The sequence below is a fragment of the Candoia aspera genome, chromosome 1 (genome assembly GCF_035149785.1).
Source record: "Candoia aspera isolate rCanAsp1 chromosome 1, rCanAsp1.hap2, whole genome shotgun sequence".
NCBI lineage: Eukaryota > Metazoa > Chordata > Lepidosauria > Squamata > Boidae > Candoia > Candoia aspera.
In genome coordinates, this window is record NC_086153.1 from 41,245,067 (window position 1) to 41,272,405 (window position 27,339).

Here is a 27,339-nt window from a genome sequence, read left to right on the forward strand (position 1 = left end):
ATCATAGACAAGACAATCTCTACGTCTGCCTTGGCTTAAGCCAGATTTTCCTAGCCTGGGGCCCTTAAGAAGTCATGGACTGTCATAATCATATTATTTACTACTTTCCCCACAGAACAGTTAGCTTGCAATTAGGATCTTTGTTAATTTATATGCTAATATAATGACGTTGATGGGCAGGTGTTGTAATTCACTACCTTTCTCTGATGCAAAGAAAATTACTTTTGAAAGAGGTGATCTTTCTTGCTTCATATATTAGACTATAATGTTTATACAGTGTAATTATACATAGATAAATCTGTAGGGGGCAACCTTAGACAGCAAAATGGACTGATTATTTTTTAATATAGTTCTTACAGAGAATCTCCTTAACAATGTTTCTAGTTCATCTTTAACAAGGCTTTTCTTTTTGAAAAAAAATGTTAATATTAACTAATATTTTGTTAAAGCAAATTCTATAGCTGGGAGGTACTCTTAACTGAACTTTACGATAGTTTCCACAAGGTTTCTTTGTTGATTTTAGCAGCAGGAAGATTATTGGTTCATACTTTTTGCTGAACTCTCTCAAAGCCTTGTCACCACCTTCTCTGGAAATGCACAGAGGCTACGTCTGGCACTCATCAAAGAAGGACAGCTACAGGTGTCTATTCTGAGTGTATTTTTGATGGGCAGGAAGTAGATCTGAAGCCATCAGTTGTCGCTACACATATTCTGACTGTGAAGGGGGAATTACATGGTTGAGTTAGCGGCAAAATGTTTCAGTTCAGGTGCAGCATAGAAGACAAACGTGCAACATTTTGGGGGCTGGGGCTGGGAAAAGGATATGAAGTGCCTGGAACAATTAGGCCCGGTGTAAGTAGAAGTATGGCCTTCTCTTTCCTGACATAAGAACAATTCTTGCTGCATGGTTTAGTCTTTAGTGTTATGTTAAATAATGTTCATCTTTAGTTGATCTTCAGATTTTTTAAGCTTCCCCTTAAAGCTTTGTGGTGCCATGTTTGCAGGGTATTCACTTTATGAAAACTTAAAACCAATTATTTTCCTTTAGGACTTTCCACCACTGAGGAAGTAAAATCAGGAGTACAGCATATCCTGGCTGACATGATTGCTAAAGATAAAGAAACACTGGATTTTATCAGAGATTTGTAAGTAACTTTGTCATAGACAGATCCTTTTGTTAGAGATTGGTAAAATTGCATTTTGCCAGGCAGACTTTGCTGGCAGACTTTCTTTCCTGAGGTTGAATATACTTATCAGACAAAATGTTGTAAAAACAGCAACAGTGACCATCTACACTGCAGTACTGAATAAGCTCGTGAATTCTGTTCTTTATAAAAAACGAGGTGGTAGGTGCACTTAAAATAATATGTGTGTATAGAGCCATATAGTGCACACTCTTGAGGAAATGTTCTCCAGGCTCCCACTATGCCTCCCGATTCATGTTCCTGACAGCTTTAGGGTTGGGAAAAAATATTACCTGCCTTGGCTTTCTATTAATTTATCTGCACTAAATTTGTGATCAGTGTCAGGGGCTGAGTTTGTAAGCACCTTGTCAAAACATCCTTCTGGGTCATTCTGGAAAATTAGAATAATGGCTTCTAGCAGCTCAGTGCTGACTGGAATGTTACTGTTGTTTTTCATCATTCTTCAGCAGGTAAGTCCACCAGGATATATTACCAACATAAGGAGTGGAGCCACCAGCAAATTTTATCTCAAAGGCCCTGAAAAACATGCCTTATCAACCATTCGTTCATTCATTCATTCATCCATTCATTCGTTCATTCGTTCATTCAACTACCTACTTTGCTTGTATGCCACCCATTCCCAAAGGTGTGGCTGACAATGTCAACATACAGAATAAAAGCCCCCTCAAACATATAATAAATAAAATAATCAAGAAAGATTTTAAAAAACAAAAAATACAAAAGTCTTGTGCCTGTGAGTCCACCTTCAAATTCTAACACACCTTTCCCTTCTGTAAGACAGAACAGGTTGGTCTTCCTAAGTTCTCCTAAAGCCACCCCCCCCCAAAAAGGGAGGGGTTACTAGAATGCTTTTTCCTATAATGTTTTCTCTTTTTTTCCTTTCTCTGCCTTTAAAAATTTTAAAAATATTTTTATATAATTATCATATTTTCATTTCAGCCTTCAGTGGGAGCAGAAATATGTCTTGTCTGACCATTGTCTAGGTTGCATTTCCTCTTCCTGTCTCCCAGGGTTATTCCTACAGCCCATTACAAGAGCATATTACAATAGTCCAAATGGGTATGAGTGACTGTGAGCAAGGCTGGAATGGCAGTTGGCACACAAGGTGTAACTATGCAAAAGTCCTCCTAGTCACAGCTGGTACATGCTGTTCAAGCAGGAGCTGTGAGTCTAGGAGAACTCTCAAATTGTGGACCATCTCTAAGCAGGAGAGTACAACCCTGTTCAGAGTCAGAATTTCCCTGGAATATTTAGGCCCACAAATCCAAACCCATGTTGGAGGGGTTCGGTGTCTGTTCCTCCCCATCCAGATCTGGACAGCTTCCAGCATTCCTGCTGCATCCCCCTTCAGCCCAGGGACCAGATGTATAAGTGGTATCATCTGCATATTAATGATATCAAACCCCATGCCAATGGATGCCCTCCCTCAGAGGTTGCATGTAGATGTTAAAAAGGAGTAGAGAGAGGAGAGGTCCCATAGATATTTCGCAGAGTTGAGGTGTCCTGACTAGAAATGTACCTTCAAGAAGCAGGAGAAGCACTGCAGAACAGTGCCTTTCATTCCAGTTCCTTGGAGATGGTCCAGAAGGATACCATGGTCAGTGTTATTGAAACTGTTGAGATATCAAGAAGGGCCAGGAAGGTTTGTTTGTTTGCTTATTTGTTTAGGAAATTTATGAGGCCACCCAACTCTACAACAACTCTTGGTGGCATACAGTAAAGTAAAGGTAAAGGTTTCCCTTGACGTAAAGTCCAGTCGTGTCCGACTCTAGGGGGCAGTGCTCATCTCCGTTTCTAAGCCTTAGAGCCGGTGTTGTCCATAGACACTTCCGGGTCATGTGGCCAGCATGACGACTCGGAACGCCGTTACCTTCCCGCCGAAGCGGTACCTATTGATCTACTCACATTTGCATGTTTTCGAACTGCTAGGTGAGCAGGAGCTGGGACGAGCAACGGGAGCTCACCCCGCCACGCGTTTTTGAACCGCCGACCTTCCGATCGGCAGCTCAGCGGTTTAACCCGCAGCGCCAGTATAGGCATACAGTAAAAACAATACATTTAAAAAATTGTTACAGGTTGCACTCTCCTGATCCCAGTCTCTTCAAAGGTTGTCCACAAGAGTAACCAGTGCAGTTTCTATGCTATGGCCCAGCCTGAATGTTGACTGTCAGAGGTCCAAATAAACAGCTTCCTAAGGTTCTTTGCAGTTGTAGGCTACCACTTTCCATAATCCTTTCAAGAAAAGGAAAGCTGGAGACAAGTATAAAGTTGTCCAAAACAATCAGATCTAGCAAAGTCTTCTTGAGCAGAGGGCACATTATACAGGTAGTCCTTGTTTAGCTACCACAATTGGGACCCGCAACTTGGTCATTAAGTGAAGTGGTTGTTAAGTGAAACTGTGACTGTGCTTATGATCTTACTTCAGCTTTCCTTTGCTTTACAGACATATAAAGGTTGTAAATATGAGGATTGGTCACAAAGTGACCAATTGTAACTGCGAACAGTTGCTAAGAGGCAGTCACTAAATGAGGACTACCTCTAGCCTGCTTCAGAGTGATGGAAACACCCCATATCCAATCTCTTTCCACCTCATAGAAGGCCTTAGCTAGCCATGAGGGGCAGGGATCCAGCTGAGAAATGTTGGAGCTAATGCTGCAGAGGGCTCTGTTCACTTCCTTGGGACTCACAGTCTTAAAATGAACCCAGAACTCTTTACAAGATGAGACCTGATCATTTCTATTGTCCAGCTGGAGTCTAGCTCCTCTTGAATCTGAGTGGCTTTGTTTGCCAAATGCTGCAATCATTCTTCACAGTACCTTTCAGATGGTCTAGATGAACATCCTTCCCTAAAAGACAGCGAGTTGCCCTAAAAGGGGCCACTGGTGGCATTTGGCTGATGCAGATAGGGTGGCAAAATATTTCTCTTTTTTGTGCTTGAATCACCACTGTGTAGCCCCAGTGTGAACTTGTACCAATGTCCAGTCAGGACAAGACAGGAGTTCCTCAAGCTGTGCTCTAGGCATCTCCTCTGTCATTTCATCTCTCTGAGATCCTCAATAAACTAAGAGGCTGCATTGGTTCTGCACTTTGGCCACTTTGGTGCAAGCCAATCCAGTGACCTTTTGTCCACTGGGCAACCAGAGTCTTGGTCAAACACCACTAGATTCTCAGGAAGCTCCCCAAAGACCCCTCTGAAAAGCCACAGATCTATTGGATGGCTATACAAATAAGGTCTCATATCTGGTTATCTATGGAGTAGTACCTCTTGATTGCCAACAGAGTTTTGCAGATGACAATGGCTACTCACCCCTCCCATGCCAAATCCAAAACCTAAGTGGGCAGATTTCTGAGAGTTCCACCTTCTCCCTGCTCCTTCTCCACCCAGGTTTCAGGAACATAAGCCAGGCCTGCCCTCTCACCCATAATTAAATTGTGGCTGTGGCAAAATTAGGCAACTTGAAGGCCAGACCTGGATCTCATCCAGGGATTAGTCCAGGCTCCCCACAGGATCCAAGCCAGGTGACATCTCCAAATTTTTTTGCAGGAACCAGCTTCTTAACAGGGTTAAGCCATGATGTATATAGTTTGGCTTTGGCTTAGTATGCTATGGAAATATATTTTGTTCGATTTATAATATTTTTTTCCTTGTAGAGAGCTTAAGCTAAGACAAAAATAACAATCCACAAGATGACTTAGTACAGGGGACTTCTTCTGGGTTGAAGACAGTACTCAGCTTATAAAGGTCATATCAGAGGCTATACTCCAAAGAGTAATAGGTAGGATCAGGATGAAAAAAATTAAAATCAAATTCATTCATTTATATTTAATTAAAGTTAAATGTAATAGCTGTTAAATATAGCCATGCATTTAATAATTTACCCTCCTGTCACATTAAAATTTATATTTTGGTATCAGTTTTTGGAAAGCAGGTTACACATCTCTAGCTCTGCATTATGAGTGAAATGTATCAAGTTAGTTTTGAAAATACATTTATTTTAATATACTACGAAATTGAGAATAAGTCATTTCAGTAATGTTGCTGTTATTCAGATGTACAGAGAAATTCTGTTGACTAAAGGATTTTTTGTTTGTTTTAAAAATATAGATGTCAAAGAAAATACATTTGCATTCAGTCATCTCTGGCAAAAGTGACTTCTAAAAAAATCAATGAAAAAGATGTCAACAAATTTCATCTGTACCAGAATTTTTCTTGCAACATAAAGAACATTCAACATCACCAGGTATGTCTGCAAATCATTGTCTAAAGAAGTATCTCTTAAATAAGAAAATGAAAAGATACGTTTCTTACAATAAATTTGTTATGTGCTGTAGAAAGTGTTGAACTGTAGTGGGGAAACCCAGGATCTAGTCCATCCCCAGTCCAGGGAGTCACTTTGAGCCAGTCACTCTCTGTCAGCCCAACCTACCAAAAAAAGAGTTGTTCTCTTATGGGGAACAATAGCAGGAGAGAGTACTGTGCCTGGAACCTCACGGCCCTGAATGAAAGGCCAGATATAAATAGAGTAGATCAAATAAGCGATCTAGTTCTTGAACTATGCCTAATGCAGTCTTGTAGGTGTGTGCATGGGAAGGAAAACATGTTTGTTTCAAACCTGAATCAAGCAGTCTGTGGCTTAGAAGTTTGCCTGTACACTTCTGGATCAGTCCCAGCTGGGCCAAACCAAAGCTTGTAACATTTGGATTCTTCCAGATTTCAGCTGTAACAAATTCTGGAAAGGTCTTAAGGAGTGAGTAGAGATGAGTAGGTGTGCCATGCCCCTCCCCCCTCCTCCTCCATTGGCCTATGTGCCAACCGGGTCATTGGTCCTGCTAATGCTCTCCTTTCCTGCTTCCTCTCAGCCACCCTGCATCACTCTTGAAGTCAAGCTTGGTGTGTCCATTCATGTAGGAGGCTCAAGTGAGCTGTTTGGGTATACCTTGCTTGTGTTGGGGGTGGGCCAGTGGCTATGCCCCCTGGGTTTCAGGTCATGGTAATATCACGATAAACCCTGATTTGTTTTAACTGTGTTTTATAGAATAAGTCATAATGGCCCAGTAAATTATACAAATCACAATGACTGGGTTCTCACATGATAGTGTTGTAAGGATGAATGGAAGAAAGCTGTTTGGGAGTAGTTTATTGTGCTGTCCTCAGATTGACCATGTTCCTCTTATTATGGGTGGAGAGGGACTTCATTAGCCTGTATCTTCCCCTTATTTAGTGGTTTGCTGCCTTTTGTCTGTTGTACTGCAGTGCAGCCCAGCCATTGGCAGCAGAGATGGGGCTCTCTGAGAGGAATCAGAAGTAAATGGCAAGTTCCAGGGGAATGATGTTCCAAAGGGCAGGTGCCACAGCAGAAAAGGCTTTCCTCCTGGGTCCCGTCAGGTTCCTTAGGACCCATGACATGCCTCTCCTGCCAGATCTGATGGGATGGGTAGATTTAACCGGGGAGAGGCAGTCCCTCAAATATCCCAGTCCCATGGCAGGCTGCACAAAAGAACTCAGTGGGCCATGTGTTTAGGACCCCTGCTTTATTTCATGTAAACAGATGCTAATTTCATCTGTTTCTAACTTGAACAGTAAACATTTTATTCTTGTTTTTAAATAGTCTATTAGTGACTGAACCTATTTATATTTTCTCCATGTTCCACTAAATCAAGTTACTAAAATAAACAGAAGACTTCCAAATCAGAAAAGATTGGTGGTGGTAGCCATACCAAGAATAATTCTTAAAGCAATATATATATCCCATTATTTCTTAAGGGATATCCAAGAAACCTCTTGGGTTATGATAGTTGGGAAGACTTACTGGACCAGGCAGATGAGGTAACCAGGTTTAGACTGAGGGATCAAGCCTGTAAGCAAAACTAACATAGGGTCAAGAATGGATTCCTCAAGTCATCTGAACTGGCTGAGCTAAGAAGCAGTAAGTAGTCCCATTCCTGACATTAGAGAAATGGCATAGCAGCAAACTGCATGTGCGGGTGAGGGCCCCCCATCTCTGTGAAGGCCCCTCTTTCCATGCGCGCTCTTTTCGTCCCTCCCAGTCTGCTCCAGATCTGCCTGTTCCATATTGATGGCTTGTTTCAAGGATTGAGCTGGTATTGCTCTTGCTCTGTGCCAGTTTATCTGTTACCAGAGTGAAGCAGGATCTTTTATTCAGTAGTGGAGCTTGTCTTTTTAATGGCTTTGCTTTTGCACTGATATGACTCCCAGCTCCTGAGCACAAGCAAACCCTTTCTTTGCATACCCTGCAGCCTAACCGGTTAAGGAAGAAATACAGGCATCTTTAACAGAGAACATGACCTTAATTCTTCTAGCCAGTTCCATAATCGTTGTTAAAAACAAACACACACAACTGCCCAGCTTGTTATTCTCTGTTTAAATGAGTAGCCTGCACTGGATCTTTGCTTCACCACCCTTTCCAGCCTCTGGGCTCAAGCAAGCCATTACTCTGTCTTGACAGATAGACAAGAGGTTCTACTCTCTAACCTCCAGCCTGGTTATAGCTATGGTAAATAAGCTCCTCCTTACAAAACTGCTGCCTTGCCATCCTTGTAGGATCACAGCACAGAATTTTTTTAAAATAGAAGTAGATGGTTGTCCTAGGGATGCTGAAAGAAAAGTGCATGGACTTCGTTGCTGGAATTTTAGTTTGAACTCCTGTTGTGTGACAGGAGTATGACAATGTATGACAATCTGCTGTACATGCCTTATATACTACTATTCACTCAAGAAAATGTAGGATCAGAGATATCGTAGTAGTATCTCCATTCTCCACCTCTAAGCTGTGAGGTGATGATAGATGAGCAGTTTCTTTGTTGAGATTTGTGACTGAAGAAATATAGGTTCTCCAATCCAAGTCCAAATTACACACCTCATTGGATTTTTAAAATCTGCTGCCTGATCTTTCTCAGCCCCTACATGAGTTGTTCTTTAGATCAACCTCTGCTGTCTAAGGCTTTTGGAAACTGACTTGTTTTTCAGTGAATCACTTAGCCTTTGTAAAATGTATCTAGTCTATGGACACAGGGGAGGAGAAAATGCAGCTGTGATCTGAAGGGGGTAGATTGTCCTGGGGAAAGCCTGTTACAGTTGTGGCCATTAGTCAAGTGAAAAGAGTTGCATTAGCCCTTTTAAAAAGGGGAAATTGTTTCTCCAGGGTTAACAGTGAGCTTGTACCTTTTATTCCAGGACAATGGCTGAGGAAGATGGAAACATTTTTGTAGATTTCCCCATGGGACTGACAAGAATTCAAAATGTTTTCTTTGCTCTTCCTGCCCCATTTTTTGAATTATGCCCTGATTCACATATAAAGTTCACATTTTGTTCCACTCTTTTCTACATGTGACCATATGGAATCATATAGTTTGGTCTTGCCTACCTTAAAGGTTTTACGGAATACCAATAGGGAGGGGGCCACATGGATTTCAGGGGGGATCTCGTCCCAAAGGCAGGCACCATGACAGAGAAGGCACACTTCCTGGATCCTGGTAGATAACCCTGTTTAATCAAAGGGACCTGGAGTATGGCAACTCTGCTGGCATGTCCCAGCTGGGCAGAAACCATAGGAGATAGGCAGTCTTTCAGATAACCTGGTCATATGCCATATAGGGCTTTAATAGGAAAGTAGGAGGCAGGAGTATTAGGTATGTTCACTGCCTTGAGTTCACCAAATATATTTTTTAAAAGGTGGGATAAAAATCTAATAATAATAACAACAACAGCAGTACCTTGAGTTGCACCTGGAAGCAACCAGTGCAGCTCATAGAGCAGAGGTGTCACATGGGTATACTGAGGCATGCCCATCACTGTCCATGTAAAGCATTCTGGACCATTTGAAGCTTCTGAGTGGTTTTCCAGGACAGCCTCATATAGAACAAATTGCATTTGTTGAGCCTTGAGGTGACTGTGTGAAAGGCCTCCCAAGGGATACAACTGGTGTACCTGATGGAGCTGTGCAAAGGCCCCCTTGGTCACAGTGCCACCTGCTCATCAAGACAAGAGCTCAACCTCAATTGGCCGGCCTGGAATCAGAAGGTATAATTGGATATCATCAGCATATTGATGATACCAAACCCCAAACTGGCAGATGACCCCAGCAGCTTCATGTAGATAAACATGAGAGGGGAGAGCATTGAACCCTGCAGCACCCCACATAAGGGTCTGGGAGGCAACCTCTCCCTCTGCACTCGCCAACACCAACTGGGACCAGCCATGGAAGAAGGATGAGAACCACATAAAAAAGTGCCTCAAATTCCCAACTCACACAGCTGGTTGATAGTATCGAAGGCCACTGAGAGATCAAGGAACACTAGGATGGATGCACCACCTCCATCCCAGCTCCACCAAGGTCATCAACAAGTGCAGCCAAGGCTATCTCAATACTGAAACCCAGCTGAAATGAGTCTACATAATCTACTTCTTCCAGGATTCTCTGCAACTGCAGACTGATGAACGTTCTCCCAAAAGAGAAGGTTGGAGACAGGACAATAATTGTCTAAAATTGTTAGGTCCAAGGCTGGCCTCTTGAGAGGGTGCACCACTGCCTCCTTCAAGGCTGAAGGCACCACCTGTCAGGGTCAGCCCAAGAACAATGAAGAGTCAGTCCATTCAAACTCCAGTTCTTTATTTGCTCACACTGTATAGACAGAAACTTGCCAGACTAAAGCTACTCTAACCTAAGGGGAAATAACCTGGGAGGCTTGAGGGCGGGGCTATCCTGAACCTCTTCGTTTTCCCAACATTGCCTCCCAGACTGTGCCTCTTATCTCCTCCACCTCCTTGGAATGTGCTCCCTCTGTCCTGAGAACCAGTGGCACAGCCAAAACCCACCACACAACTCGTCTCTCAGTGAGCCCAAGACCACAATCATCAACATCTTTAACCTTCAATTGCCTTCAAAGAAACTGGTTCACCATAATAATATCTAACCAATAACGAATTACCGATGGACAGCCCCATGACATATGTATCAAAGTTCTTTCAAATTTATTACTTCTCCAGCATATAAATGATGAGAGCTAACCTCTTATAAATGTTCTCTGAGGGACTCAAAAGACTGTAAAAAGTTTTTTTTTTGCTGAACTAGTTGGGTTTTAAGTCATAAGAAACAAATCTATTATTCTTTAAAACCTGAAGCCACTGTTGAAGTAATGGAGGATACTGTAATTCTGTATTCCAAATTTTATTGTTGTATATTGTTCAAATTTATTTTTTATTTTTTTAAAAAAGTGTAATGCTGTAATAAATTGCCAGTGTTACTTCAGTAGAGGCCTTCTCCAGTCTTAATGCCTCTGGGGTTTTTAGGGGCTGTTGATGTCCATGAATTGTGCCTGATGAAACCCTTTGTCTTCAAATGTAAGTTTGATGTCACTTGAGAGAGGTGTTTTAGTTTTTGTCCCCCTTGTCACAATGGAATAAACCTGGCAGCGCTTTGCTTTGCTTGTGAACATCCCTCCTCCTCATACTTGCCCTTTGCTTTGGCAGTCAAGGTACCTGATGTTAAAATATTTCACATGCAATTTTTATTGTTTGCTGTACTGTTCAGTGATATGTCAAGCCCAGTATGTCAGCAAGCACAGGAAAAGCTGAAGACTATAAATTGGTGTGATGTCTCCAGGTCACTTTTAGACCATTGTGTTTAACATATGTGACATGTCTGAGTTAGCTAGTGATTGAATTAGTGTTCATGATTGACAGGAAATGCTTGCTTGTGACAGGCAGAGGCCTATAGCATCCATCAACATGTGCAATGACATGGGTATGTCAACTTTTAACAGCTTTTTAATGGTTTCTGCAAGTCTAATGTATTAAAAATGCATGGTTTTGTTAACATATGGGAGCACATGGACAGCAAGTGTACACAGCAATCCTCTGCTTTTTCTCTCATGGCAGTTTAAATGCATGTTTGTTTTATTTAATGGAAATCTTCCATCAAGTGAATCAGAAAGAACATAGAGAGCAACCTTCTACAACATTACACTTTCTAAATGTTTTGGACAGCAGTTCTCATTATCACCAGCCAGCATGGCCATTGGGATGATGGTTGTAGTCTGACATATCTGGAGAATACTGGTTAGGGAATACTTGTGGCATAGTGGTTAGCTTGCTGAACAAGGACTAGGCAGGCTCTTTCTCAGGGTAACCAATAAGGGGTGTACTTTGTGACAGTCACACTGTCTCAGCTGAAACCAACCATTCATGATTGTTCTGAGGAAGAAGGTTGGGGAAGAAATTTTGGATCAGATAACTATCTTGAGAGAATTAGTAAAAAATAACTACTACATTTTAGCAATTTCTTTCAGAACATACAGTGTTGCAGAGGAAGACACCTGTAAAATTTAAGAAGAGAATGAGTGATAAATTCTTTGTTTGATTCTTAGCTAGACATCTGGGAAGGAACCAAAATCTGTTTAAAGAAACACTGTACAGCTGTTGGGAGTATGATTGATCTATGTAAATCTACCTCAGAATAATGATATCTGACACAAAAATATTTAAAATCTGGGGAGGAGAGGCAACCTCAGATTGTTTGCTCACATATCTGTCAAACATGAGATATGAACACTTAAATAAATATTAAACTAGAAAACTATAAAAGGAAAATTCATAATGTGACAGTATTACAACTTCCCCATGAGCATGTGAGTGGCTGAATTATAGACCAGCTGAAATCTCCAAGGACAGCAAATTACAGCAATATAACCAAGGGGGGACAAGGGCATAAGTGACCATCATCACAGCATCCTGTTCCAGATAAGTCTGCAACAGGTGCACCAGCCAAAGCTGATCACTTGGCCCCAGTTTTTGCCTGCTCCTTGAGCAGGAGCTGAGAGTTCAGGAAGACCTTCAGATTGTGTCTGCTCTTTTTAGGGAAGCACAAGTCCATTGAGAATCAAAGTTGGTACATCCTGGAATCAGTAGGCTTCTGAATTATAATAGCCATTCTGTTTTGTTTGGGTTGAATCTGAATCTATTTTTAGCCCACTCAGATTATGGCAGCCTCCAGGCACTGAATGAGGACTTCCAGTGTATCTCTCATTAGGCTCAGCATAGAGATGGACAGCATCTTGATGACACTTCACCCAAAACCAACAGATGACCTCTCCTGACAGCTTCCTGTGGATGTTAAATGATAGAAGAAAAGATCAAGCCCTGAGTCACCCCATAATGGAGTGTCTGTAGGCCTAATCTCTTATCCCCTGAAACACTGCTGACTGGACCTGCCACTCAAAATGGTATCTCCAGTTCCTAATCCTCACAGGCCGCCCAGAAGGATATTGTGGTTGACAGTATCAAAGGTTGCTTAGAGTTCTAGGAGGAAAGGATAGTTATGCTCCTTCTCTCCTTCCATCCATGAGAATGACTGTATGTAAGGATTGCCTAATCTAAAACACCATCAGACTCATAAGCAGGATCACAAAGATATCTGATTTATTAAAGAATAGTATGCAGGATCACAGAGAAAGCTGAGAATGGAAAAAGCACGCCAAATGCAAACTAAAAACCCTCGGTACAAACGAGATCCCTCCCCCCGTAGAATCTTCCCAGGCTCACAATCCCAGGTGCTCCTAACGGCTTCTGATGGTCCGTGGGAAAAGTCCTTGAGCAGAGGACATAACCCAAACACATTCCATTGAAATGAACATAGATACAGAGCTTGGCACAAGGTTTCACAGCAGCTCCCTCCCAACAGAAATGCGCGTCAGCACCATGGCATGTGAAACGTTACGATGTACAGTGCACATTGAAACAGTGAACGTGACACCATACAGTTTCCATCCTATGCCCAAAACCAGACTGCCATGGGTCTAAATATTCTATATTTTTCAGAGCCCTCTGTAACTGCCACCTCTTCCACAGTAGCCATCCCCTAAAAAGGGAGGTTGGAGATTGGATGATAGTTGTCCAATTTCCGTGGATCAAGGATTAGCAGCTGCAATTATCCCATGGGTATATGTACATATAAAGCCTACAATCTAAGCATTCCAAACTTTACTCTAGGAAAAGCTGGATTCTGCCATTTATACACATTACGCAAATATAGCAGTATAGTTTATCTTTGGCAAAGTTTTATTTTGCAACTTTGTTGTGGGAGAAACAAGAACTGAGCTTATCATCTCTGGACCCAAATGGATAATTTTCTTTAGTTAATCTCATAATATAGAATAATAGGATTTGGAGTTCAGAAGTATTGATTGGCTGTCATTTTAAATCTTTTGGTTATCTAACTGTCTATCTCTATCTCTATACATTCTTGCTGTTTATATTTGCCATTTAGATTCTGGCTATTAACCGAGGGGAGAATCTGAAAATCTTGAAAGTAAAGATCAACATTCCTGATGGAGTGAAGAATGAATTCTCTAGGTGGTGCGTAAATGAAAGGTCTGTATAGGGACATAAATATGTCCATGTCCGTGTTCTATTGTTGTTCTCATTAAGGATGCATACTGAATGCATGCATTTTTTAAAATTGCATCTGAGTTTGAGTCTTTCAAGAAGAGGGTAGGAAATCGTATTTTGGGAATGTTCTAGCCCTGGCTTCCTGCATGGAACAGGGAGTTTGTCATCAGTAATTCTAGACTATGTATTTGTTCCTATGATGTAGTTTTATGCTTTCATCTTTAGGAGGATGATTCAGTTGAATGATGAATGGATAGAACATACATAGACTCAGGATACAGATTTTCTGTATAAGTTTTCCTATCTGCTTGATTCTGGTACCAAATATTAAAGTGCCAAGAATTAGATGCTTTTTTAGATGTTACATGGACATTCTGAAAATGTTCTTTCAGAATTTTGAATTATGAGGCGGCAGGTTTAATTTTGTAAATGCTGTGGTAGGCAGTTAGGGCTGTAAACTCATAGATTTGTCATTTTAATAGAAGTTCAACTAACTACATAGGTTGCTTATTCCTAAATTGTTTATTAGGTCTTCCATGAATATTTCTGTATCTTAATTCTTGAATCATTGACATTTGGCATGTGGTACACCATGGACAGACAAATTATGTCCTCCACTCCCAGTTCACTATTTATGTACATTTCTGTTCTCTTAGGTAGACTTTTGGACCAATGAGAAACTAGAGTGGAACAATTATTTTTCAAACATATTGAAATGTGCTCTAATGAATGCTTGATTGGAAGTTAGCAGAAATTAGAACTGGAACCCATGGCCACATTCTAGATACTAACATTTAATATTACAAAGTGTGCTATCTCAACATCAGTCCAATAAGGAAGAACAGTATTATACTGTATGGAAAGAGATAGAGCTGAAGTCAATAGAATGGTCCCTCAATTACATCCATAGAGACATTGGCTGAGATTTGAAGTGGCAACTGCTAGCTCACAACTGCTACCCATTGCTCTTGTGTTATATCAGCAGGAGTTAACTGGATTTTTGGAGTTGTAATCTGAGAAAAGACTTGGCAGTTCTCTAGGGATTCAAGATTGACAATTGTGATGGATACTATGAGGAAAAGCACTTCTTGGGTTTACTTAGTGGGTTTACCTATTATTGTTATTTTTGACATGGTTTGATTTAAAAAATGGCCAGAGTAACTACAGCATAAAAACTTCTGATTCACAGATGGAGACCAAAGGCCTATGCCAACCCTGAATTAATGGAACTACTGCGTTATTCAATAGAAGATTCATATAAACGTCTTATTTATCCCCTTCTCTGCAGAGAATTCAGGTAAAGCAGTATATCTTCATTATTAAAAGGATAAGTAAAAAGTTAATAGTCCTAGTTAGTCAGACCACAAATTTAGCTAATCTAGCATCCCGTTTTTCACAGTGGCTAAAACCAAATGTTTATCGAAACTCACAAGCTGGACATGAGATACAGCAGCCCTCTCTTGTTTTCTAAAAAAATGGTGTTCAGTGACTTACTGCCTCTTGACATGGGAATTTCTATATGGCCATCTTGGCTATGAGCTTTGGATAAGCTTAACATATATGGATTTCTCCAATTTTATAATCTTTGAAGCTGGATAGCTTTGATTATAAGGCATATACAGTACATTCTCATTAAAAGGGACAACCCCATGTATTACTGGAGGTCCATACAACCATGCAGAGAGGTATTGTCTAAGTTAAAGTACTGTAGATACTAAGAGGTACCATTCCAAGGTTCCATATGTTTGTCGATCAACCATTTAATCTAGATTTTGCTACGATACAGTGTTGTCACCAATAGTCAATTGATAATATATTTTCCTACAGGAAGGTACTATATTTATCTGGGCACTCAAAATTACATTTTAATTTCTATATATAGCAGCAGTTGTTATGACTTGAAGGCTACAACTCTCATAAAAAAAAAAAGGGAGAGGAATAAGTTAAAAATATGGACAACCAGAAACAGTCCGTCCGCTAAACTTACCTGGTGTGAATTGAAGGATAGTGGCCCAATGCTCACTAAACTATGCATCCTTAATTCATCTCTCATTAGAGTAAGACTGAACTAGACACCTCCCACTACCCTTAGAAAACTCTCGGCTTTTGCCTGGGAATTCTTTGTTAATATGTTTTCTAGTACAGATTAAGGTTACTATGGTAACCTATCATTTTGGACGGGTGAAGAGGTTGAATTTAATTGTCCTCTTTTCGGATGTTAATTTTTGCACCTGGGGAGAAGAACTTGCCTGGACTTGTTTTAGTTTCAGTTTCCCTTCTGTGTAGGCATGTAGAGAGTTAAGCAGCTCTCACTGAGAGCCTGTAAATATGTTTGCTTTCTGTAAATAAAATTATTTTTATAGAAATGCCTGGTGTGTGACTTTTCTGATCTCTCCTGGGCCAAAGGCTTTCCTAGCAATCTGCTAACAGGTTATGAGCCCAGTAAACAGCCCAGTAAGCCCAGTAAAACCCAGAGAGAATAGAGAGATCAGCTCCACACCTCATGCACAATTTAAAGGCAGGTAGCAAAGACCTGTGAAGATTTTCTTTGGAGCCACCTGGAGATTTTCCAGCAACTGCCAGTCTACAGGACAAAGAAGCCAGCTGAGGTGACTTGCAAAAGAAGGAAGAAGCCATGGCTACCTCCCAGCCCTCAGCGATGCCTCTGGAGCGCCTATCAGGGACCAACTATTCGAATTGGGCCCTGAAGATGGAGATGTATCTTCGCAGAGAGAATCTTTGGCTGCCAGTTGGTGAGCAAACCCCCCAAAATCCCAGTGCTGAATGGCTTAGACAGGATGAGCGGGCTAGAGCCACCGTTATCCTGGGAGTTGAGGACAATCAGCTAGTCCACGTGCAAGGCATGCAATCAGCAAAGCAACTTTGGGACGCTTTGAGAGACTTGTATGTAAAGGCAACAGCAGGGAGTAAAGTTACCCTGACAAAAAAGCTGTACAAAGCCTACCTTGCAGAAGGAGATAGCCTTCCTGAGCACCTGCATCATATTCAGCAGCTGTTTGTTGAGTTGCAGGAGAGAGGAATGGAATTTACACCTCTCACAAAATCCTATATCCTCCTGTCCTCACTGAATGAAACGTGGGACACACTGATTTGTACCCTGGAGGCTATGCCTGAAGCAGACCTCACCCCATCTTATGTTACACAGCTCTTACTCGCTGAATGGGAGAAGAGAGAGGAAAGATCCCCCCCCCCATCTCTTTTGGAAAGCTGCAGTACTGGAAAACAAGGGAAAAGAAGGGAGAGGAAGCTGAGGCCACAGCACTAGCCAGCCAGCGATGCTTCACTTGTGGTTCAGCTGGACATTTGCAGAAAGACTGTGCCTTGAGACCCAAGAGTAGAAAGACAGAGAAGAAGAACACAAGGGCAACACAGAAGAAGGCTCTTCAGACAACCCAAATTGCACAGGTTGCTGAGAAGGGTAATTCTGATGTATGGGTGTTAGATTTTGGGGCCAATTGTCATTTATGTAATTGTAAAAGCTCTTTTGTGTCACTGTCTAAAATTGAAAGACAAAGTGTATCTTTGGCTGATGGGTCTGTGACCAAAATTATGGGACAAGGTGACTTGTATTTATCCTGCTTGGGAGAAACTGTAAAAGGTGTGTTGTATGTGCCAAATATACAATCAAACCTTTTATCTGTGGCACAATTGGCTGCAACAGGGTATGTCATAACATTTAAGAAAAATGGTTGTGAGATATGTAAAAATGGAAAATTGTGTGCTACTGGTATATTAAAAGACTCCTTGTACATGGTGCAAAATGCAAGGAAGCCAAGCTGCAAGGCTGCAGTTGGCAACACGCCATATCATGACCAATGTGTACACCTGATGCACAGGAGATTTGGTCATGCTAATTTCAAGTATATAGCACAAATGCCACAGCTGTGTGCTGACCTAAAGATAAAACCCTGTGACAACTACTTAGACTGTGTAGTTTGCAAAGAATGCAAAACACTAAAAGCTCCTGTGAGTAAGCACAGTGACAGAGTTACAACTAGACCTTTGGAAATTGTACACTCTGACATTATTGGTCCTTTTGCTCCAAGTCTTGGACAAGCAAGGTATGCAATGACCATCATTGATGATTTCTCAAGATACACATTTATCTACATCTTAAAACATGAAGATGAGGCATTTGAGAAATTTAATGGTTTTGTGACATGGGTAAATAGAAAATTCCCTAGGCTTGTATCTGCACTCCAATGTGATAGAGGAGGAGAGTACCTTTCTCACAAATTCAAAAGGTTCCTAGTGGAAAAGGGGATAGAATAAATTCTTTCTAACCCTTACACCCCTCAGCAAAATGGTGTTGCTGAAAGAAAGGGCAGAACCTTGCAAAATGCGATGGAATGCATGCTTAAAGATTCACATTTATCTTTTAAGTATTGGGGAGAGGCAATATCTACTGCCTGTTATGTACAAAACAGATTGTATAACTCTGTGATCCAGGACACTCCATTCCATTTGTTTTATGGTGTGAAACCAAAGGTAAACCATCTTAGAGTGTTTGGTAGCACTGCATGGGTTCATGTTCCAAAACAACAGAGAAGGAAAGGAGACCCCACAACAAAGAAAGCCATTTTTGTTGGCTATGAACAAAGCCAGAGGAGCTACAGGTTCATAATGGGAGAGAAATTAATAATTAGCAAAAGCGCTTCTTTTGCTGAACAAAACAGGGGGAGATTAAATTCCAGATCTCTAGTTGATCTGACCACCACAAGAGAACAGCAAGGACTTGCTGATGGTGATCTTTTGCCTGATGAGGACATTAAACCAGAAAAGCAAACTGAAGATCTGTCTGATGAGACAGATGCTTCTCAGGAAAGTGATAGGAGTCAAAATTTAAGCCCTGTATTACCTTGCAGATCTCAGCTGAGTAATAAAGGCGTTCCTCCATCACGTTTTCAGGCTGAAACAGTAAAGGCATTTTGTAATGGTTGCCTACTCCAATATACTCAGTCTCACAAGCCCGAGCTTTAAGATAACTGATTTATTAAAGGAATAGTGTGCAGATACAGACAAAGCTGAGAATAAACCAAAAGCACGCGAAATACAAATCAAATACTGTTGCTTCAGTCCAACTCCGCCCCGTGCCTCATCGTAGCAACCACCCCATCCCAGATGTCAACCATCGTCATACACCGGCCTGGGAAAGTAACCTTGAATAGAGTCACCAACCCAAACATGCATTCCAGAGATTACAGCCTCGCAGGGCTGGAAATTTCCAACAGGGAAACACGGATTAGAAAAGTGACATGTGAAATGTTACGATGTATACAGGACATTGCAACGGAGAACATGACACATTTCACATATTCACAGAACCTGAGTCTTTAGAACAAGTGAATGCTTTACCACCTGAGATTGCACAAAATTGGCATTCTGCCATGCAACAGGAGTTAGCATCCTTGAAAGAAAATAAAACATGGAAACTGGTAAATCTACCTCCCAATGAACGCTGTCTAGGTTGTAGGTGGGTTTTCAAACTGAAAAGGGATGCTGATGGAAAAATCCAAAAATATAAAGCAAGGTTAGTTGCAAAAGGGTTCACTCAAAGGAAAGATTTAGACTTTGACAAGACTTTTGCACCAGTTACTAAAGGTGAATCAATTAGATTACTGTTAAAAATTGCTGCACTCAAAGGAATGTCAGTTCACCACTATGACATTCAAACTGCATTTCTCTATGGTGATTTAGACCACAAATTATACATGCAGCAACCCCCTGGCTATGAGGAAGGGGAGAATCTAGTCTGTGAACTGCAGAAGTCAATCTATGGGTTAAAACAAGCTGCTAGATCCTGGAACCAAAAATTAGATGAAAAACTGCAGAGTTTTGAAAAAGGAAAAGCAGATCCATGTGTATATATGAAGAAAGACAGACAAGGCTGTATGTATCTGTGCATTTATGTTGATGATTTGCTGCTGTTCACATCAACAACAACAAAACAAAGGCTTGATTTGAAGCCTGCATGAAAAGCCATTTCACATTAAAAAGCTTTGGAACTGTAACAAATTATCTAGGTTTGGAAATACACAGGAAGAAGGATGGTAGCTTTCTATTAAACCAAAGGGGGGATAATGTTAAAATAATGTGAATGGAAAGACATACACAGTTGTCAAAGAAAATTGGTTTGTGTCTTATTCTGTAGTATAAAAAGGGGAGTGTTAATATGTTTTCTACTACAGATTAAGGTTACTATGGTAACTAATCATTTTGGCCGGGTGAAGAGGTTGAATTTAATTGTCCTCTTTTCAGATGTTAATTTTTGCACCTGGGGAGAAGAACTTGCCTGGACTTGTTTTAGTTTCAGTTTCCCTTCTGTGTAGGCATGTAGAGAGTTAAGCAGCTCTCACTGAGAGCCTGTAAATATGTTTGCTTTCTGTAAATAAAATTATTTTTATAGAAATGCCTGGTGTGTGACTTTTCTGATCTCTCCTGGGCCAAAGGCTTTCCTAGCAATCTGCTAACATTCTTCATATAGCCTAAATTCATCTTCAAGACAGACAAAGTTTCTGGCTCTCACATATTCTCCAAGAAGTGATCTTCTCTGGTGGCTTTACTGCCCTCAGTGCAACTCTGTTAAAACAGCTAATGGTAGATGGCAATCAGCAACCAATGGGGGCTAATTCACTTTGGATCTTTTTTATTTTGGGATTTTTAAGGTACAAACTTAAACCTTGTAGAGATTTAAGGCAACTATTTTACCCTAAGCCATGATCTGGTAGCGGAGAACAATAACATCAGTCTTTTGCCATGGACAGATAATTCTCTGATTGCCTTCCAACTTGCTGGTGTCAGCCTCTCCTGCAGGAGATAGGGCCTGTTCAGTTGGCTTGGCCCAAGCAACTGATGGACGCAAAGGGAGTTCCAGAGGGAGTTTGGGGTTTTCCCTGAGGATTGGTTGGGGTTCGGCTGAAGCCTTGGTCAATGCCTAGAATGAGTGGTGGCTGGAGCCTTGAGCCACATTACCCTTATGTGCCCTCTCCCTGGGTGCCAATCCCAGGGTGCACCAGGATTTACTGAGGAGATGAGGCACCAGAAGATATGCCTGAAGTGCCGTTGGAGGAAGACTCAGAGTGAGACTGACTGAACATGGGTAAGAGCCCACAAGAACTTTGTGGCAGAAGTGCGGTAATGGTTGATATTCTTCCACCCTTGTTGTGTCCGCTGATAGCAGTCCTATTTAGGGTGACTGGGTCCCTGTCGGGCAGGGCCACTGGGAGGAATATTCTGGCTATTTGGCAGATAAAGTTCAGATCCTCTCCAGCTTGGACTTTGACTAGGCAGGTCTGGCCACGGTGTCTGAGACTCAGTCTTGTGGTAAGATCTAGGATGTGTTTGAACTGGTGACTCCAGAAGAAATGCACAGGGTTCTCTGCACTGCTCATATTCTACAAATTACCCAAAGATATACCAGAAGATCCAGATTTACTTCTGTACCTCTCTGCCCCTATATTTTGTTTAATATAGTAGTTCCATTGTTACATAAGGATATATCAAAAGTTGGAGTCCTGTGAAGCCTCATTTGGAGTTAAATCCTACTGATTTTAGTGAGCATTATTTCCAAGGAGGTTTCTCTAGGACTGAGGTAGCAGAAGGGTTTTTGACACATGCTGTTTTTTCAGGGACCGTTTCATACCTTGCCGTTCAGATGAATATACAAGCATTGGCAAGTTGAGGACATTTTTTCTTGGCAGTGTGGGGGGTAAAAAGGAAAGTAATGATCAAAGATGCATTTTATATTGGGGAAAAGTTGACAGTGTATCTAAACTGCAATTTGCTTATGTTTTTAATGATCATGCCATATTATATATTTTTCCTCCTCTACTATATTGAGTAAGATTGTTCTAATGGTCTCGATGCAAACTGCTGGGCTGCTAAAATTGTTTTTATTATATCCATTTCACAATTGCTGTTTCAGTAGCTCTCTCCATCATGTCGATCTAATCCCATTTGTCATACTTCTTTTAAAAGAAGTGGGGAGACTAATTGCTCCAGCTATAAATATCTTTGTATCTGTCATTTTTCACTCTTAGATTAACAATCTAATAGGCATAATATTGGGCTCAACTTTGCTATGTAATGACTGCAGAGTAGGAAGCCATCTGTTTTGCCAGTGACAATATAATGGCTTCTTTTACCAGCTGAAATGGCATTTTTGGCATTGTAGGAATAAATTGTGATTTCAGGTTCAAACGTATAATTTCAGTATATATTTATGGGCAGAGGTGTTTTTGTGGGTCCTCCTCTCAGATAGGTGGGAGTTAAAATAAAGTTGCATTTGGGTCAAGCTTGGTTCTTGATGGTTTCATAGACACATCCATGCATTTTTTTTTCCTACAATAATACAGAAGACGACTTCTTCTGGGGTGGTTTTTCAACTTCCCAGTCTAGCTTACTGGTAGTTTCCTATCCAAGTATTGACCAAGCCTGCACCTCATTAGCTTCTCAGTCCAAACAAGGTCACCCTTGGGTCTACACCCTCCAAGATGGTTAAGAGTTAAATAATCATATATTGTAAACTGTTCCCAAATTTACTAACTACTAGATGAATTATATAGGCAATAGTAAGCTCTCCATTCTGGAGATATTCAAACAGAGGTAGGACCACTATTAGGGTGCTAATTCTGGATTTCTTGCTTCAAAGAGGACTTTAGATGGCCCAAAAAAGCCCTCTTAGTTGTATGACACAATTCGATTATTATGCTAGACTATGTTTAGGAAGGTTTTTAGATTTTGGTTTAGCAGGTTGTATGCACATTATAACTGTGGTTTTTAAACCACTGTCTTTGGCTTAATGCGATTAACCTATTATTCAGTCAGCTTTGTTTGAACAAACCATTGCTTAACTTTGTATAGACCCAGTGATTTAGTGATGTAATTCTGGCAGAAATCAGTAGTACTGAGACAACAGCATCCTCAGAAACTCATTGTTGTGCTGCAGGCTCCACTCCTTTGGGACAAGAAAAGGAACAAGGTTTATGTTGTGACATCCTGGTGTTGCTGTTCCCAGTGTGATATCCTTTGCCCTCTTGGGAACAGCGCTGCACTGAGATTATTTAATTTTTATTTTTAATTCATTGCTATATTCATAAGATTGTGGAAACAGATTCTGGGGCAAAACTAGATCCTGGAATGAATGAATGAATGGATTTGTTTGTTTGTTTGTTTGTTTGAACTTTTATCCTGCCTTTATTATTTTTATAAATAACTCAAGGTGTGGAACATACCTAATACTCCTTCCTCCTCCTATTTTCCCCACAATAACAATCCTGTGAGGTGAATTGGGCTGGGAGAGAGTGACTGGCCCAAGGTCACCCAGCCAGCTTTCATGCCTAAGGTGGGACTAGAACTCCCAGACTCCTGGTTTCTAGCCCAGCACCTTAACCACTGGACCATGCTGCATGAATGCATTTAGAGTCCCCACTTTGGGGGCAGATGGGCGGTGGCAAAATTTGATAAATAAAAATAAATAAATTTAGTTCCATCTTCTCTTTCTTGACTACCTAACATGCAACTTAGGTAGTTGGCATCACGTATAACAAGATGATAGGCAGGCAGGTGGGTGGGTGGAAGGTTAGAAGGATGGATAGATGTGAAATGGCTGAAGTGACGTCATATTGTATTTTTCTTTTTTGTACAATATTCAGAAATTAGTAGAAGGATAGGAAAATACATAATGAGATGAAGTCTTATCAGACAAGTTCCTTCTGGATGTAGAACTTTGTTTCATATCAACTCAGTTATTGGTATCATGACAAGTTTTGCTCTGAGAATATTTGGTTTATGGCCTACTTTTAACCATGATTAATTTACTAAATTACGATTTTTGGGTTAACACAATAAGTGAAGTCATAAATCATGATTCATAAACCAAAATGGATGGCTTTATATAAGCCAAAACTAAATAAACCATATTATGGTTTAACACAATGTGTGAACCCTGAATGAGCTTCTTTGCTCATTCTGATGAACACATTTAGTTTCTTCCCTTATTCCTGATTGTGACCAATCTATTGGAACAAAATTTTGGTTGCTGCTCAGATTGATTAGAAGAGGTCCAGCTTTACTTATTCTTTAAATGGGTCTTAGCTAAGTGGAATTGGATTGGCTAAGCTTTCAAAGCTGCATCAGTCTACAAAGAACAATTCTAGATGCCTGTTGGTCTGTCTTATTCTTGCACTTTTAATTTTTTTAACCATTTTTAAAGTTTAGTTTTTCTCCCCTGCTTTTAATTGTTATGGCTTTTAGAAATTTACATAATGTTTTCCTATACTGCATTCTATTGGTGTTTGAATTGCAAAGAGCTGTGAAGGCTTTTAAGTCAGAAGACTGAGTATACCCATATTGCAATAAGGATTATAAATTCTAAAACTAGTAATAATAAATTGAAATAAATTGTATGGAGTTATATTTCACAGCACGTTACTAATATTTTAATGATATGACAATTAGAAGGGCCAGACTGTATCATTTAATTATTTCCTTCTGCCTGTGTCATGCATTATGAGGAAGTAACGATGAGGACAGTGAATCATATGCCTTGTCCCATTTCAGATAATATTAGAGTGGAACTTGCAATAATGGCCGTGAAAGTGAGTAAACAGGGCAAAGAACTTTTCTCTGAAACATGAGCAAAGTTATTTTGATAATGTGATTCACTCCAATTAGGCTAGTGGGTTACAGTACTCAGACCTGAAAGATTTGGATCCTGTACCTGTTAATGTCTCAGCTGCGCCTTTTCCTGGTTTTGCACAGTAGTAATACAAGCTCAGGAAAATACATGTTTGAGTTAAGGAGGCATTAAAAACATTAATGGTGACGGTATATTTCAAACACATTTTCCTGAATTTGTACAGCTACTGGTAACCCCAGGAAAAGGTGCAGCTCCTTTAAAGAGCCACCAGCAGAAACAGTGAAATTGCCAGTGCCACATCCAAAGCATCTTCTCTCACGTTGGATCCAGATGTTGTGTACACAAAAGATGAACCATATGCTCCAGTGTGATTTTTTAAGAATCAAAACAGTGTCTTTCATATGAATGTGTATGTGGTGTGAGTGTATTTGCTTATGAAATAAACTAAGTGAAGAAGACAGAGAAAATGGCCATGGAACATTTTAATGAGAAACAAAAGTACAATTTTGCATATTTATGAAAAACTGGACTTTTTTGCTCCCTTATCAGATCAAAACTAACTTCAGATGCTGAAAAAGAATCAGTAATGATGTTTGGAAGGAATCTTCGTCAGTTGCTTCTAACAAGCCCTGTGAGAGGGCGAACACTGATGGGAGTTGACCCCGGGTACAAACACGGCTGCAAACTAGCAATTATTTCACCAACCAGTAAGTCTCCTATGCCATCTGAGAGAGGTGCTACTTTTCGTAGCAGGACATAAAGCATCTTTCTTCAACTGATGTTCTCCAGATTTATTTGAACCTGGTATCTTCCACTTACACATACTGTAGAAACTCAGTGTGTGTCTTTCATATGGGAAACTGTAAATATAATACACTAAGTGTATCTATATTAAAGCTGACAGTTTTTAGATCTGCATCACATGTTAAAGAGACTTATTGAATGATACTCAGTAACTCTGTGGCTACTATGAACTTCTTGACATAAAAAGGAATTTGATAACATTTTAGGACTTATCTCTCCTTTTTTTTGGTAGTGGAATTGCCAGTACAAAAGCTTTGCTCATGCGTTTACTAGCTCGTGATAACATGAATCAGATTGGCATCTCTCTGAGCAGTTCCTTCTTTGTTATTGAAGAAAGGCCTGTGCCCTTTCTTAATTCAATCTATAGCAGACACCAATGAATAATAGTAATTACTACTTGCTCCTGCCAGTTTCACCAGGTTCTTCCTAGCTGGGCTGCCTTCCTGGAATGAAATGGAAGTGCATACAATAAATCTGAGTAATGCATACGAGTGTGATTTAAACTAGACAACATCTGGTTCTAATGATAATTTCTTCATGTTCACTTTTCCAAATGAGAAATATCAGAGTTGTTAATCAGGAGATAGCACAACAATTTGCAGTATGTGATAGGAGATTCGATTGGCCCTGACCCTGCTAGCCTTAAAGAAGGCACTAAAAGCCTTGTATTTCCCCTAGGCAGTTCAGCATGGATATTTGATGTGCCCACCTTAGGAGGTAGTCTGATGTGTTTGACAGCCAGAATGCATGTTTGTTTTCATTTCTGTTATTGCTCATTATTGCTTTCAATTTCGTGTTAGCTACCCAGAGTTGCTTTAGTGAGCTTGGCAGCCATATAAATTGAATAAAACAACAACAGCAATTAATATTTTTAAAAGCCTGAATTATTTTGACAAAAATTAAAAAAAAAGCTTGGTGATTCACAACAACATCAGTAGCAGGGATTCTTAAAATCTGTTGGGTCACCAACCAATAAAAATTCACATAAGATTGGCCTTTCTTATCACCTTGATATCACAAATTCAGGACTCATCTCTAAATAATACCATTTGACTAAATTGAAACCCCTGAGAAATGCCATGATTTTCAGATGAAAGATTGATAGACAATATCTTGCCCATAAAGAATCCCCTTTAAGCTGGATGGCATTTCTTGTAAATAAAAGGTTAGAAAAATTGTTCCTGTTGCTTTTCTCAGAGAACTGAAGACATAAGGAAAAGTAGCTTGATACCCCTCTTGATCTACTACAGATGGTAAACCTGAGCCCTTAAGAATCTCTTCCTTATTTAACTCCTCCCTTTTCTAATATTGCTGATATTGTACACGATCAGATAATTAAAATAATGTAAAAGGCTTTATTAGTTGAAGAGGCATCAGCTGCAATCCTAAAACTCAGTGGCTACACTTCTGCTGAGAATTGAGTTGATCCCACTCAGTTGTTTTGCTCAGAGTTCTACTGTGCTAAACAGGTATATGTATGCATAAAATATTGGGATAAATTTTCATCCATAAGCTACAATTAGGCACGTTACTTTCTTCTACAAAGGAATCAGTAGATGTTGAATGTTTCATTAGTATTTTCAATACAATTGTAGCGAAACTCACGTATTCCAAATCTGGCTCTCAGGAAAGCCAGCTGGGTGACTTTGGGACAGTCTCTTTCTCTTTCTGCCCACCCCACCCCAAGGACTGTTATTGTGTAAAATAAGAGGCAAGAAGCTCTTATGTACATCACCTTGAGTTGTACATAGTAAAGGCAGGATATAAATATAATAATAAAATATAAATAAATAAAATGACCAACTGGTTAAATAACACCCTTGGTAATGCCTGAGTAAAAGTATCAGACACAACAATACTTGAACATAAGCCCAGCACCTTCATGATAAAATGCCAACTCCCATCAAATTCATCTGTAGGACTTTGGTTGAGGAAGGTGACATAAATTCTTTGATTGCTAATAGTCAGAATGTAGAGCAAATCCTTTTAGGATAAATGTACATTTAGATTTTGATAACAATGAAGCTTTTTATTGGCTTTTTATACCTATGTTTGCATTACCAACCTGGTTTATAACTTGATAAATCTTATACAGAATTTCAACTACCAGAAGTCAGGCTTCCAGTCAATAATAGGAACAAAAGAAGAAGCTAATTTTCTTCTCCAGCCCATCTCCCCCCCCCCACATTTTTTTTTGTTTTCTGTTTTAAGTCATAGCAGTCTAAACTGGGAACCTTGGTTACTTCATCATGCAATGTGTTAAG

The 27,339-nt window shown here is 40.3% G+C and overlaps 1 protein-coding gene across 1 annotated transcript in view; it reads left to right on the forward strand.

The window, feature by feature from the left end:
- SRBD1 (S1 RNA binding domain 1) overlaps positions 1-27,339 on the forward strand; it is a 205,439-nt gene that overhangs the window by 15,345 nt on the left and 162,755 nt on the right. Inside the window, exons 7-11 of the mRNA XM_063302803.1 lie at positions 1,049-1,145; positions 5,311-5,446; positions 13,490-13,593; positions 14,801-14,908; positions 24,821-24,978. Of these exons, the coding sequence (XP_063158873.1) occupies positions 1,049-1,145; positions 5,311-5,446; positions 13,490-13,593; positions 14,801-14,908; positions 24,821-24,978 (603 nt within the window). The remainder of the gene's footprint in view (positions 1-1,048; positions 1,146-5,310; positions 5,447-13,489; positions 13,594-14,800; positions 14,909-24,820; positions 24,979-27,339) is intronic.